The following is a 14,972-nucleotide window of genomic DNA, read 5'->3' on the forward strand; positions in this document are numbered from 1 at the left end:
AGCTCCAGGGACTGCTTGGTTTTTGACCTAATTCTGCACTAAAAACCCCCCACTTCTGGTCACAAGTTCTCTGAAAAGAAAGACCACTGATCACCATAGTGGCATAAGAGATTTTTTTTCCATGTTCAGAATCGCTCCCAATTTACAGAGGAAAGGATTTTTTTATACTCACCCAGTTCTGCAGTTAGGCAGCTTTTGGTGTTCCTGCTGAGGTTTGCATTCTATTATCTTCTGTTTACAGAAACTAGAGGAAAACTTAACCCACAACTGAAATTTGCATGGCTTACAAAATACGTTGGTTGTGAGCAATTCACTTATGTTTGTTAAATAGCTTTCTTTGAGCCTTGGTCCACCAGCTGTAAGATACCTTTGATGAAAAAAGATTCTTTATTTATTTACTTTAGCTTATATTTTTTTAAACAGTCTTACTTTATAGGAGGAGTTACAAAGCCTTTAGAAAGAGTAAGTCGTTAAGAACCAGGACAAAGGTGTTAGAGATTGAACTGTTTCTGCTCCAATTGCTGTTTAATAAGCAAAGTCTTATCAGTAGCACCATTTAGTTTATCTCTTATGGTATGATCTTTGGCTAAGTCTTCTGTTCCATCTTGACAAAATGCTATATGTGACAGTGATAAGCAGTGGATTCTTAGTGGTTTGCTAAAAAAATATGTACTATTTTAAGTAGTACTCTTAAACTGTATCTTTTCAAAACAGTTGCATGAGAAGATCCTGAGTGAACAGTGAACCAATTGAAAGAAGTCCTGAGTTACCTGTGTGAAAACAAGACAGGAGAGTACATGCATTGTTACTAATGGGTATCCAGTGTGGGAATGTCACTGAAGTAGAAAGGGAGAATTAGAAACAGATGCTTTTGAGCAAAATGCTCATTTTATACTGCAAAACAGCCACTTGTTTAACTGTGTATCTTAGATGCTGGTAATAAAGACTGGCTTTACTTGAAAGTTGCTTTTCTCAATGCCATACTGGTTGCTATCTATGGAAATAGATCTAGCCATGGTTCATATTTTTGTTTCCTAAGAGGTCGAAGGGGAAGGGGGCAGGATGGGGACCACAAACACAGTATCATTCCATAGAAGACTCTTTTCCAGCTCATGTCACTGCTGTCTTTCATCATCTTTATCATCTGAATTTCTCAAAACAGGAAGATGTTCCTGGGTCCTTTAACTGTATAATTCAAAGCTGTGCATTATTCTTGGAAGACAACTGAGCACGTCTTCATGGGTGAAGGTTTATATCCAATCCTTCCCCCCCTTCCCCCCTTTTAAACATTTATATATTCAGTAAAGATCTAAACCTGGCACTTCAGCCACATGCTTTGAAGACATATCCTCAAGATCACAGGGCATATATTTCTGTTTAACAGCATATGAGTCACAATAGGTATGATTTGTCTAGTCCATTGAATCAAGTATCCTGTCTGAAAACTGTAGCTGGATTTTTAAGAAGCTGTATAGAAATATGGAGAAGCTATACTTCTGTGTTAACTTTAAAATAACATAAGCCTTTCAAAACAGAATATTAGTACCTTTAACATAAAGGGAGAAATGTTCTCAGAATGAAAATGTCAGATGTGTTATAAGGATAATGGGGAGTATGGGGGGAGAGTTCCTCTTCCGCTGCCGAAGACAGACTTTTAGGACTTGCTAATTAATGAAGAAAGACATCTTGAAGGATTGATTTGGTCTGTTCCATGAAGGCTTGTTAGGTTTTTTTTTTTGTTTGTTTTTTTCTGTGACATAAAATAATGACTGCCAGTATCTGCACATCAAAACAGAATCATGAATTGCCATAAATTCTCATTAGCATCTTTTGTACTGTTGATGTCCAAAAGGAGATCGGCTTGATAATTTCTATTTCTGATGAAGTTATTGTTTTCCTTTAAGGACAAATAAAGTGACTTGGATGGAAAGTACTGCTTTAATTTTGTATCCAGGACAATTTTGAATCTTAGTTGTTCTAATAATATGAAAGTTATCATGTAGGTTATCTGAGCTGTTTTAGTTTCTTATCTTGAGGAAGACATTAAAAGAGCTCTGCAATCAAATAAAGCCACAGATAAAGGGCAGTAAGGATAATGCCAGACAGAAGATGAGAAAAAAAAAATCCAGAAATGGACTGGCTGTGGAAAGCATTAATGTGAGGAGACTTAATACCCTTTGAGAAGCTATATTTGATTTTGGCTTAGATATCTACTGGGCCTGATAGTGATAGGGTTAACTTTCTTAACAGCTCCTATGGTGCTGTGCTTTACATTTGTGGCCAGAAGTGTTGATAACACACAAGTGTTTTGGCTGCTGTGGAACTTTGCTTGCATCACAGCTGTCCCCCCACTGCCGTGCTGATTCACCGCTTACTACTTCCCAGTCTTGATGAATGAGAAGAAAAGCCATACATCTGAGCAAGAAATTAGCTGAGTAATTTTTGCTGTTAATGGCTTATCTCCTCACTTGCCTGGTGATGTAAAATGAGCAGATTAAATATATCTGGGGGATTGTTTATTCTAGAAGGGAGTGAAAAAGTTTAATTAACACAAGGTTAATCAATATGTTGTTTCTGTCCTCATACTAAATAATCTAATGCTGAAGTGTTTATGTGGGTTTGAAGAGGAGTTTTTTTTACTGCCTTAGCTGGGGACAAGCTTTTTTGTGGAGCATCATCATCAGTTCTAAGAAATTGCCAGTTGCAGAGGGGAATGGGAATTTTGCAATTAATAGCAGGTGAGGGAAGTTGCTGTCAGCAGAAAATTCTTTTTTTATTTTGTTCCCTTAGCTGTTATTTTCATTCAAGGAAACAAGTTTGATTCCTGCCCTTTTGTACATTGCAACTGGCAGTATGTTGAAATGGTGACCTCAGAGATTCTTCTCTAGCGATGCTTTTGATGCAGCCTAGAGTTGGTGAAGAAACTGGGAGTTCAGTTCCCTAGAGTTAAATAAACTCATATACCTGGCTTTTGAGTCACTTTGTGAAAGGGTGAATTTATACAGTGAACTTATGCTCTATGCACTTAACCTGCTTCACTTTTTTGCTGCTTGCTGCTTGGGGAAGCCTCTATCAATCTGTCTCTAAGAGGCAGAATTAGGTCTGCTTTCCTCTCACATGAATTTATTGTCTTCAATGTAGGGTTTTTTCCTGTTTTTCTTCATTTTCTCTCTCTGTATCACAGCCATTGTGTATTTTAGTTCCCATGCTGTTTCTCTGTACTCTTGTCATTGTTAGACCACTGTTTCTGTCTATTCATGTCTTCCTTTGCAGGACCTTATTTAGCCTTTCTACACTAGCCTCACCACAATGGCATCTGTAGGCTTTAAGTGCGTTAAGTGGATGTGACAAATACATCACATATATCTTTCTCTCACCCCCTTCTCCATAGGGGAAAACCAACATGTGGAACAGTTTTAAAATCATTACATGCTGATATATGTGTGGGGGGTTTTTTTTTGTGGTTTTGTTTGTTTGTTTTTGCTCCAAGGCAGTGCTGTTGCTTATTCGTGTAAGATTGATCTTAATTATAAATACAGTTACATAAGCGAGAGAAACAGAACTCTCAGCCGTACTGCTTATGCTACAGCTGTAGAATAATATTCTGAATGTAGGATGTTGAAAATCAAGACTTCATTTGACATGGAAATAAATATTGTATAAGAAGGCTGTATACAAGAAGAGGGAGAGAGACAGATCTTATGGGCTACCAGATTCTGTCTCAACATTCAAATTTTTGTCCATAAACTCAGTGGTTAGCATTAAGTCTGTTGTAGACGGTAGAATGGTCATGCTCTTTATTGTTGGTTTATGATGGACTTAAAACACGACTTTATTTATGTTTAAAGGCTTAAAGTTCAAGTAAGCTCTCCTGAACAAGCAGTCACTGTGGATGTTTTTGAACATCTTCCAATATGATCTCTGAAATAGTGATCCAGCAATTAGTGACATCACAGTCAGATTGTGGCAGCTGTGTTCCTTTGGTCGAGGTGTGTTTGATAAAGCCGGTGTTTCACAGGTCCTCGTACTTCGCGAAACACACAACACTACAAAGCATCACCATTCATAGCTGGGACCAAATAACATTTATATGATTCAGAAAAGAGATATTTTTAAATAGTTGAGGGTTTTGGTTTTTTTGTGTTGGGTTTTGGTGGTTTGTGGGGGTTTTTTGTTGTTTTTTGAGAGGTGGATGTGGGTGTACGGGCTGTTTTTGTCTTTGTTTTTCTCTTGTGGTTTAATCTCTTCAAGATAAGTGCTGCTTAAGAAGAAGAGATGGCTACAGTGTTGCTTATTTTTGTTTCTCAAGGGTTATATAAGCTATTCTGTTAAATCCTACTTCTGAAAGCAGAGCGAGCGTTGTTTGTGAGCCAGCTGCTCAGAAATACTCTTTTCGTAAAGAGGATCTTCAAACCAGCGTTTCATTTCAGCAGAGGTTTGAGGTCTGGCTTGCCTGTGTTCCTCTGGAGACACATTCGTGGCTTTTCATGCAAGGGAGGTAGTTGGGATAAATACTAATGCTTTCTTCTTTCCCTCTCTGGGAAACAGTATAAAGGTGACCAACAGCTCTTTGAAGCAATCTTCATAGTGTCAATTGGCTTTATCCTCTATTTCACTTTTCTGTAACTATTTTCTCCTGTCAGTGAGCATCCTTAATTTTGCAGGTAGCCCTGATTAGAACTTCATGTTCATCTTAGAACACAAAGTAATTTAGCAAAATTATATTCATCTGGGTTGGCAATACAGGTAACTTTTCAGACATCGCTGAATTCCTATCAAGTGAGAGAGCTGGCTTCTCCATCTGTTAAGTTTAAAAAAGAGACATAAATTTAGCGTAAGAATCCTCTATAAATTTAGCCTAAGAAGCTATTCAGGAAGATGTATGTCACAGTAAGAGAAGGCAATCACCAAGAAATTCATGCTTCAAATAGGAAGTACTAGCAGAGCTCCTGGATTAGGATAAAAAAAAAATAAAATATTTGACTTCTGACATTTAAGTAACTGCCAGGAAAGAGGAAATTGTGTGTTTTGTAGCTCATGGAATAATAGGTTTTCAAACTTTAAATTAGCAAGGCACAGAATTATTTGCATGTATCCAGTCAAGTAATTGTACATGTTAAAAAGATTCAGTATTGTATTAAAACTGTATCACATTATAATGAAGCTTTACAGCACGAGTGTATGCTTCTCTGAAAGTCTGTATATGTCTTCAGCTGCTGCCATGTAGATCAATGTTAAAAACGTATTCTAGAAGAACATACAATAAAAGAATTTATTCAAACATGGAGATTGACAGAAGGTTGGATAATTACTTAAACAATGACATTATTAACTAAGAGTATGCTTACTGCAAATGGAAAATGACATGTAGTGTGAATGTAGCAGGCACTTCACTGGAAACTAGTAATTTTTCATTTTCATAATTTACCATTTTTATTTCATAGGTTTCTTTTAGTTGACATTTTAACCCTTTATATATCATGTTGGTTCCACTTAAAACAACTGTCAGGTGAAATGGTAAGATTTTTCTACATAAACATGACTTGTCAATATCTTAATAAGACAGAATCTGTAAGAAAACATAAGGTGAAAAAGGAACTGAAAAATTTTCTATTGGAATGAATTGTTCCTCATTCTTGCTGGAGTAGCTGATTGAAAACAAAGCAAAAAAGCATTTAAAACAGAGCACTGGTGCAGTTTGATCAACTCTTGAGACACAAGTCATTTAACATAACTGTGGAAACAACTGTCTGGACAGATGCTTAAATTATTTTTATGTTTTATTACTTAACAGCAGACTCTTGCATTATGTTTTGTTTTTTTTTTTTTTTTCCTGCAGCAGTACTGGCTTCTGTGTAGGAAACTGTGTTGATTGAACTTATACATGGTGGTTTTCTTAAGGCTGAAGGTCACTTTGTTTTGAGTATTCTGATATTTTAGCCAGTGATTTTTGTACCTCTGCAAATAGAGTTAAAAAAATCCTGCAGAAATGGCTTTGTTAAGTAGATGCTGTATACTGCTGTATACCATATTTAGTGCAATTTCTGAAGCAGAAATTATAACAGTAATATTATCTTAAGGTTTTGTGTGCTCACAAACAAATTCATAATTTTAAACTTAACAGCTTAACTCTCAATCCTTTAATCAGTCTCTTCTGGAGGTTTTATTGGCAGAAAATATTCCTGTTATTCCACTTATGTCATATATTTTATCGTGCCAGCATCTTGGACAACCTTTTTTCTTTATAAGATTCACTTCATTTCCAAGTCAGTGAAGTAGCAGTGTCATATGCTGCCTTCCTATTCCAAGTATTTCAGTTTTCAACCGGTACATTTCAGAATTGCTTATTTAAAACATACAACATTCCTTCTATTAAAAAAAACAAACCCTCAAAACCAGCAGAAATCCCAAAACCAACATAAAGTGATTTGTTCTTTTTAGTCTTCAGTTTTAAAATGTAATTTTCCTGCCTTTTGTAGATCTTGCATTCCTAATGTATTTCTGTTCATAAAGCAACAAAACATGTTTGCATGACATGTCACTTATGATTGTATGTGTGCAGTTTGAATTTTTAGTGATAGTGTAAGAAAGCAGGACTTTGAAAATAAAATAATTAGTTTCAATTTCATTGAAATTGCAAATGCTTATTTACAACTGTTTACCTGTGTTTTTGTGTTCCTCTCATAATTCACCAACCCTTTTGCTTGTGGTTGTTGTTTTGTCTAATTTCACTGCAAATGTGTGTTTCACTAATTTCCCTGTGAGTTTAAATAACCCTTTTAAGTTAGTACATGCCTTAAACTTCTAAGCAGACTAAGACTGTGTAGCCTTTGGTCATGTGTGTATATGCATTTTGTATGTCATGTTTTAAGTTGTGTCTGTATGCCATATAAATTTGAGAGTGTTTTAAACTTGGCCACTGTAAGTCAGAGCTGATGGTACTGACTTTTAAACTGTGCACAGGAGCATTTGTTTTCTACAGCCAGTCATCTGGAATGAATTTTTAAAACATCCAATTTCAGTTCTTGGAAAAAAGAGAAATCTGGATGAGATCTGTGGTGAAGGTGAAAAGGGAAGCTAGGGAATTGGAGTCCACAGCTGCATTCCTGGATCTACAAAATCCAGATCTAAGTTATTTGAGTACAGTAACATTTCTTAGCACAGTATGAAATTGTTTGTTTGCATTACTGTGGTGTCAAGTATTGTTTAAGATTATGTTCAGACTTTTAAAATCATTCTACGTGAATATTCCTGACACATTAGAGTATGTTACAAAAACTTCTCATTGATAATTTAATATTATAAATCTGAAATAGAAAATAGTTTTAATATTGTCTGAATGTGTAAGACCTACCTATAGGCTTGATAACTGAAGATTTATTGCTTACCTCATTTCTACTTCATTTGTTTTGTTAGTTTGTGCAACTTTATTCTGACATATTTTGTATCTTATAAAAGGTGTTCTGGTAGTTATCCTTACATGTTGACTTGATGTGGTTTCATTGTTGGGTGATGGATTTGCTGCTTCATGTACCCATTTTTAGAAAATGATGTGAAAGCTGATTCTGAACAAATCACTGTTGTCACTCAGCAATATACATAGGTGCAGCAATAGAAGGACAAAGAAAGTTTAGGTATCTTTTCACTTGAATGGTGTGACAGTACAGGTTTTATTTCTCAGCTGTTCCGATCTTCCATCTCATCCATATACTTTATCTTTTGCTTTGGGCAGATCTGACATGAGACTGCTGTGATCTGAAAGGTAGGCCACCCAAAATTAGGTGCTGCATCTAAGTTAGTGTACGTTTGACTCACAACGTGGCAACAGAGTCATTTGAGGACAAGTGTCTTTGATTTAATTATTGAAAGCCTGTCCTGTGGAGGGATGGATTTTACTTCTTGACCAGACAGGCATGTTCAGGATTTTACTTCTTGAGTGAAATGTTTCTTTCCTGTAAATCTTTTTTCCTGTCTCGGTATGTGAGGAAAAGTGTTGCCTGTATGTGCTTCTCCTCATTCTTTTTTTTTTCTTGCCACCTCCACCTTCAAATTTACAGCACATTGATTCTCTTGCTACGGGAATTGTGGCAGTTGCTACAAGGATTAGGGAGAGCTCTCCTCTTCCTCCTGAATTGTAAGTGCTTTCCAGAAGTGTACTTTGGTTCTAGAAGAGCTGAAGGGACTAGAGGCCACATCTTATAACTGACTACACTGGAGTCAGACTCTGTCGACCTGTCGAGCTGTGATTTGACAAGTACAGCGAAACAAGAACCTTAGCCCAAGCCCCCCAGCTGATAAACACTAAAACAGCAAACGCTGCCTGTAAGTAAGGTACAACATGCTGAAACTCTGAGATCAAGAGCAACAACTTTGAGAGCCAATAAATCAGCATTTTGACTAGTGACTACTAATCCGAAACAATTAATGCTTATCAGAAATACGATTAAACACACTCTTGGTCAGATCTGTCGTTATCTCAGCCCTTCGTGGCCCATGTTGGGTGCCACAAAGAACTGTCATGGTTTAAGTCATGTTAAGTGCAGGTGTTTCTGCAGCAGGAATTGTACACCATCCTCCTTGGTGCCTCTTGCTTTGCTCATGTGTTGTCATCTCCTAGTTTTGCTGTCCATTAGGATTTTGCTTCATGTATGTGTCTTCCTCTGTAGCGTGACCTCTTTCTAAGGAACACTTAATGTGGTTTAGAACATATCTGGTGTCACAGGGTTCCAGGCACAACTTAACGTGTCTTCTGCCTTCCCAGGTTCCTGTGGCTCACTGCAGTTGCAGCTTTTGACTGTTACCAAAGATTACAGTTCAAAAGGTGATGAAAATTCTTAGCAGCTTCAATCCAGAAAGGCTTCACAATATCAGTTATTTATTTGGGCTGATTATGAGCAGATTAGTCTTAATGATCTAAGAAGCTTTTCTCATTAGTGTTCCTAGTCATTTCTGTATTACAGTCTGAATATCGTTTACATTTAAACCAAAACCAAAAGGGCCGTATTCCTTATAAGAAAAATTTGAAAGATTCTTAGTCTTGAAACAAATAAACAGGCTAAATAGCCTTACAGTGTTCTAGTAGGGTGTAGAAATATTTGTGCTTATCTTTCAAATAAAACCATGTATTATTAAAAATGTAAAGATGTTGAAGAGTGAATGTTTGAAATGATGAAGTACACAGTCTATGCAGCGTGATACCAAAAACTTCAGCTTTTTATATTATTTTCATTGAGCTTGTGTTTTGAATGCCTGATAGATACTGCACAAGCAGTACTGTTATTTAAGAAAACAATTTGAATCTGCTGAAGGATGACAAATCTGAGAGAAGTAGAACTGTGTCATTCCAGTAAATGAGTTTTGCAGACAACTGCAACTTGGGAAAGATCATTTTATATTGACTAAAAAACCCTAGAAAGGCTCACACCAGATCTCAGTATAGGCTCTTGCATAAAGCAGGCTCTGGGATTTCTCTAAACTGATTTTCGATTTCACATGCTCTGATAGTTTGGAGCATAGGTCTTGTCTTGTAAGGGATAAAAGAGGACAACACTTGATTGAAAGAATTTTGGTGCTGAAGTGGTCAACACAATCCTTGACAGCTGCTTGCAATAAAAAACAGCTGGTGTTATTTTAATCTGGATGGACATGTATTAATTTACCAGCTATCAGATCTCATACTTTTATCTTCTAGATTGGAGAACTGATGTGCATTTTTGCTTTACATATGTATGGATATACATACATGGGTATTCATACAGGGTATGATTGTATTATTGTTAATAAGCTCAGTAAGCCCTAAGACATTATTTCCAAAAATATTATTTGCATATTACTATATGTTTAAGTCTTTTAAATAATGTTTGTGATATTTTTCAGAGCCATCCTTTTTGTAGCATATTTCAGAACCCAGAAAAGAACCTAGTAGTTAGAATTTGTTATCATGGGGACAAACAGCAATTTTTTTTGTTTTTCTGTTCCTCATATGTATATCCAAGGATCACAGCTATCCTTTAAACAACATGTTAAACAACAGATTATCTTCCACTTCCTTCTCTTTTCTTCTTTATAAGTTTGTCATTATTATTTGTCATGGTACTACTGTATCACACAGTGATCCTTGATCCAGATTTGTTTATTTTTATTTTAACATGGTGAAAAAACAGTACTGATCCATTTGATTGCATGCTCTTTGGGAAACTTACTAAAAATGTTATCTTTTCATCTTCAGAAGTAATTTCTCAGACAAGAGTTTGAGTTGCATTCATTTGAAAATACTTTCAAGATTGTGTAGTTTATGAATAAACTGGTGGGCTGTGTACTGGAAGATTAGTGCTGAGATTGGGTTCTACTTTCCTTGACAGAGAGAGGGGAAACCTGGCAAAAGAGAGCGAAGTTACCCTCATAGGTTGTCAGAGGGACCTGCCTCTCTCAGGCTGTGCAAAGGATTTAGGCTATTATGTTAAACAGCTTTCCTCATCTTGCTCTGACTTTCTCTGTCTCCATGCTCTGTTTTCTAATGTATTACCTAAAAGGCAGTGGATTGGTTTCCAACTGATATAATTGTATTATAGAGGCACTGCTCTGCTTGCCTATCTCTTCTTTGAGGTTTCATTATTCTGTTAACAATCTCCTAAGCAACCTTGAAAAAGCTACTGATGTTTTTAATAAAACCAGTGAGTTCTCAGTGTTTAGAGGGCTTCAGAAAAGTACCATGTGGTGAGGAAGAAGGATACCCTGGAGCATTTAATATGACTTGGTGAGCAGTCTGTCAGCTAAAACTTGAAAAGAAGAAAAAAAACAACAATCTATTTAGAATGCCCAGCAAGTTTAAGCATGCCTCAAGGTTCAAATATTTGGTGCTGTTTTACGCTGCTGTGCACTCTAGTTAATGTTCATGAGTTTAATTTATAACTTAGTAGAATCAATCTGTAATAAAAACAAAGAATATTGTCTGGTTCACTCAACATTTTTGAATTTGCAGTGGTTAAATCAGCAGTTCCTTTTAGAAAATATTTCAACCACAGCTGACATCCCCAGGTATTTTGGGGGTTTTTTCGTGGCACTTCTTCAGTGGGTGCTTCTTTATGGCATTGCGGTCCTGGTGGCCTCCTTTTTCATGGAAGAGAGAAATCCATATCACACAACTGTGTTCAAGGGTAGGTGCCTAAACAATAGCCACTCGAGGTAATGATCCTGAGGTGATGTGGAAATCACTACAGTTGATGCTTTCCTTTTTCATTTCAAACATGGAGTTTGTATTTGTTTCATGTTCTAAATTGTTGCTTTGCAGTGTGGGTTTTTGATGTCAGAAGTTAATGGTTGATTAAGTATGCACTTGATGCATAATTTCTAATGCAGGTAAGTTTTATTTGTGGTGAAGGTATTTTGAAAACAAAGGTTGTTCTTATCCATGGATGATCAATATTTAATTATTTGCAGGTTCAGGATGTAGGCAGTGCCTCAAGTGTAGTTTGCGGATCCTGCAACGCTTATTCTTTGAAAGTATCGGTGCTCAACTCTTAAAATGCTAAGCTATTCCTTTTATTAATTCTGTTTCATGGAAGTGTATCACAAATTCAATAACAACCCCTCCCTCCCAGTTTACAATATTGCTTCTATTCTTACTTTTGAGATAGAGTGTCTGTTTTAGAGTAAACTTACTTGAAGGTTTCTTAATTGATGGGAGATCTGGTAAGTCTTTTCTTTGATTTGTTGGAAATTTCTTACCAGTCAGTTGCCTAGTTCAATGTTAATAAAAATGAAGGTGTTAAAGAAATTTTGTCATAGTGAAGTGCTTCTTATTATTAATTTTGTTAGGTAAGTTTGTTTGGATTTTTTTAGCATATAGAGTACTTTAAAATATCTAAAAGGGTAAATTTTAACATTACAGCAAAAAGCTCTCACAGAAAACTGGATCTCTGTTAAAGTTTCCAAGAACTTAAAGTTCCCAGAAATGGAAAAAAATATGTTGCTTTTAAATGCAGGGATCAAGTGGGTTGTTGGGGGTTTTTTGGTTTGTTTTTTGGTGGCTGTTTGGTTTTGGTTTGTTTTCCCAGAACTTTACCGGATTTTTTAGTTTGTTGCCAATTATTTTCACAGGCTGATCCAAAAAAGTTGATTCAGATGGTCACAAAGCATGTCAGTCAGTATGGCTGTACAGACTGGCCTGAAGAAATTGCAACTTTGATTACTCAGCTGCATTACTACAATGAGCGACTACTGGATTTCACTCAAGCTCAGATTCTGCAAGGACTTGGCAAAGGAGTGGATGTGCAGAGGTTTACAGCAGATGGACAGTACAAGAGAGAAACAATACTAGGATTGGCAGAGTAAGTAATATCTATTATGTTTATTTTCTTTATTCTAAAATGGAATTACTTTAAGCTTTAAATCAGTTAAGTAAATTGAAAGTAGTGCTGACCTTTAGAAGGGTTAAGTTACCGGTTGCTTTAGATATTTACACAGTAATGTTGTTACAGTTGGAGACTTTCCTTTTCAACTACTCCGCTTAAATGAAATGTTGCTTAAATAAATGTATCAATAATTTTAAGTTATTGTAGCTGTAACTGTGGAATAACTGGAAGCTATAACTGTGTTTATTAACTGCTCATATTAAAGTTAATCAGGGATAAATGCAATTAGGGCATAAATCAAGGTCTAATCTCTTCCTGTCATCTCCTGTAAACATGCCCTTGCAATCTATGAGGGTATGCCCAAGTATCAAGGTTTGTAATGAACTATAGTTAAAACATAAATAAATAAAATGAAGCTAATAAACTGTATTTTACTTAATTTAATTAAAGCATCTGTATGTTATAACATTTTATTTCTGTAGTCATTTGTAAGTACTGAAGCCTTTGATGCACACATTCTAATATTTAGAATGCTTTTGTCTCCTTTCAGTTATCCAGAATAGAAAAAAATATACAGGATAGTACTGCCTTTTCATTTTCAAAGATTCATTTAATTAACATCTGTGTGCAGGCACTAAGCTATGAACAAGTCATGGTTATACTTGAACTTTATATGATTTGATGACAGTCACAGTTGAATAGCTGCTAGACTGTCAGTGGAACTGTTCTGTGCAATAAGAAGTTTTTCTTATGATTTTTAACCCAATTTTAATTCTGTGCATAAAGCTTTTGAAGGCAATATTAGACGTTTGTAATATTCTTGTTAGTAAAAAATATTTATGTGAAATGCTGAATATGGGTAATAGTATAAACTCATGTTTTGAACAGTAAGCTGCTGCTTTGCATCTATAAAATCTGTACTTGCATAGATTTTGGTGCTGCATTCATAAGAACAGTGTGTAATCATCTTTTAATGTTTCGGTTGGAGTTATCTGTTTTGTGTATATTGTTCTTTGAGCACATATCTTACTAGAATGTCACTGGGTGAATGTAATGTCTTGATATTTATCTACAGTAGCTACAGTACAAAAATCTTCTGTTATTACAAATGTTTAGTCTGGATGCAGCATGCTTACTTGCATTGTCATCCAAGAGTCCTGTAGGTAGTCTTTTGTAAAAATAAAGTAAACATGAAGAGAAAGTTCCTCACAGCAAGCAGAGACTGAAACACAGTATGAAAAGGTTAGTAAAAATTAAGGCTTCATAGGATGTGGATGAGAGTAGTAGTTCCATATTGCGCAGTTGCAAAGATATAATTAATTACTTGTTTAGCTTAAGCTTCCTTGCTTTAATGTTTTCAGTTGACTCTTAATCTGAATTGTCTCATGAAAACAATGTGCGGGTTAAATCTGATTGTGTAGCATATTTTTTTTTCTTATTTTTGAATTACCATTAAGTGCTTCATGTTTTTAATCTTCCATGAAGGGGTGTTTTCTGGAGCAACATCTGAAGGAGATGGTATCTTTTTTACAAACCAGCTTTGCGCTATAATGATCAATTTCCTAAAACCACTTACAAATAGTTGTCAATTTTATCTTCCATATTTGGTATATTGTCATTAGACCTTATGCATTATTTATCAGATATTTAAAGATCTGTGTGTCTCACAGACTTAATCAAGGTTAGGTCTCAAACAGCTAGCAATATATTTGGGCAGAATAGGGTAGATTGTAAAGGAATTAGGAAAACCTAGAGCAAGATTGAGCATTCTTGAGTAATCAGTTGAAGTCCCATGTAGTTTCAGGCCAACTATGGTGTATAAGGCTTCAAAATGATTTTTTTTTACTTGAGGCCAGCTTTTGGGTGCATTTTGTGTGTTTGGGGCTTTTTTGTTTGTTTCATTTTGGTTTCTTTTCACTCACCCTGAGGTCTTCAGTCCTTCACTGCTGGTGAGTTTAATGATTTAATACCAGTTTCTTCCTTGTCTTGTGTCACTGATCTGAAATACTTTTTCTAGATTTTTAGAAAAATTGTGCTATTATCAGTCACTCTGAATTTCATAACTTAGTTTGTGCTTATAGGGTTTTCAGAATTCTTTTGGTGCGTACGGACTAGGTCTGTTTCCAGACGACTAAACTAGGAGGTCCTGTATAAAGCCACTTGAGTCTACTTCAGCTCTTATTAGTGACTTCAGCTTCTGAACCATTGTGCTTGCTTTTATTATACTGCTGTGCTCTGTTGCTAGCGTAAACACAGCCTGATGCATTCATGCTGCAGAACATAACACACAACCATAGCCTTCCATCTTATTTTCATCTTCAAACATGAGAGGAAATAAAAGGCTCTTGGCTTAAATCTTCATTTCACTTCTCCTCTAAGTTGGATTTAAAAGAAAACCCAAACAAACATTTTTTTGAGGACAGGCCACTGGAAAAGGGGATCTCATTTCCCCTTATTACGAGTGAATCCAGTGGTGGTTTGTAGCTGACTGATGTCAGCAGAAAATGGTGAAGACAGCAAACACGTGCACATGTATGATACAACTGAGGTTTTAGAGAACAAGACAGGGGAAAAAAATAAAATTGCACTGAGCTGCCAGATGTTTGTTTCTGTGAGCTT

General features: G+C 35.9%; 1 protein-coding gene across 1 annotated transcript in view; it reads left to right on the forward strand.

Annotated features, from left to right (window-relative positions):
• Nucleotides 1-14,972, forward strand: part of NBAS (NBAS subunit of NRZ tethering complex) — a 176,905-nt gene that overhangs the window by 85,699 nt on the left and 76,234 nt on the right. The window contains exon 41 of the mRNA XM_061367561.1: nt 12,100-12,329. Within this exon, the coding sequence (XP_061223545.1) occupies nt 12,100-12,329 (230 nt within the window). The remainder of the gene's footprint in view (nt 1-12,099; nt 12,330-14,972) is intronic.

This window comes from Neopsephotus bourkii, unplaced genomic scaffold (genome assembly GCF_033783945.1).
Source record: "Neopsephotus bourkii isolate Nb327-2 ecotype Australia unplaced genomic scaffold, CSIRO-AGI_Nbou_v1 NB_1383, whole genome shotgun sequence".
NCBI lineage: Eukaryota > Metazoa > Chordata > Aves > Psittaciformes > Psittacidae > Neopsephotus > Neopsephotus bourkii.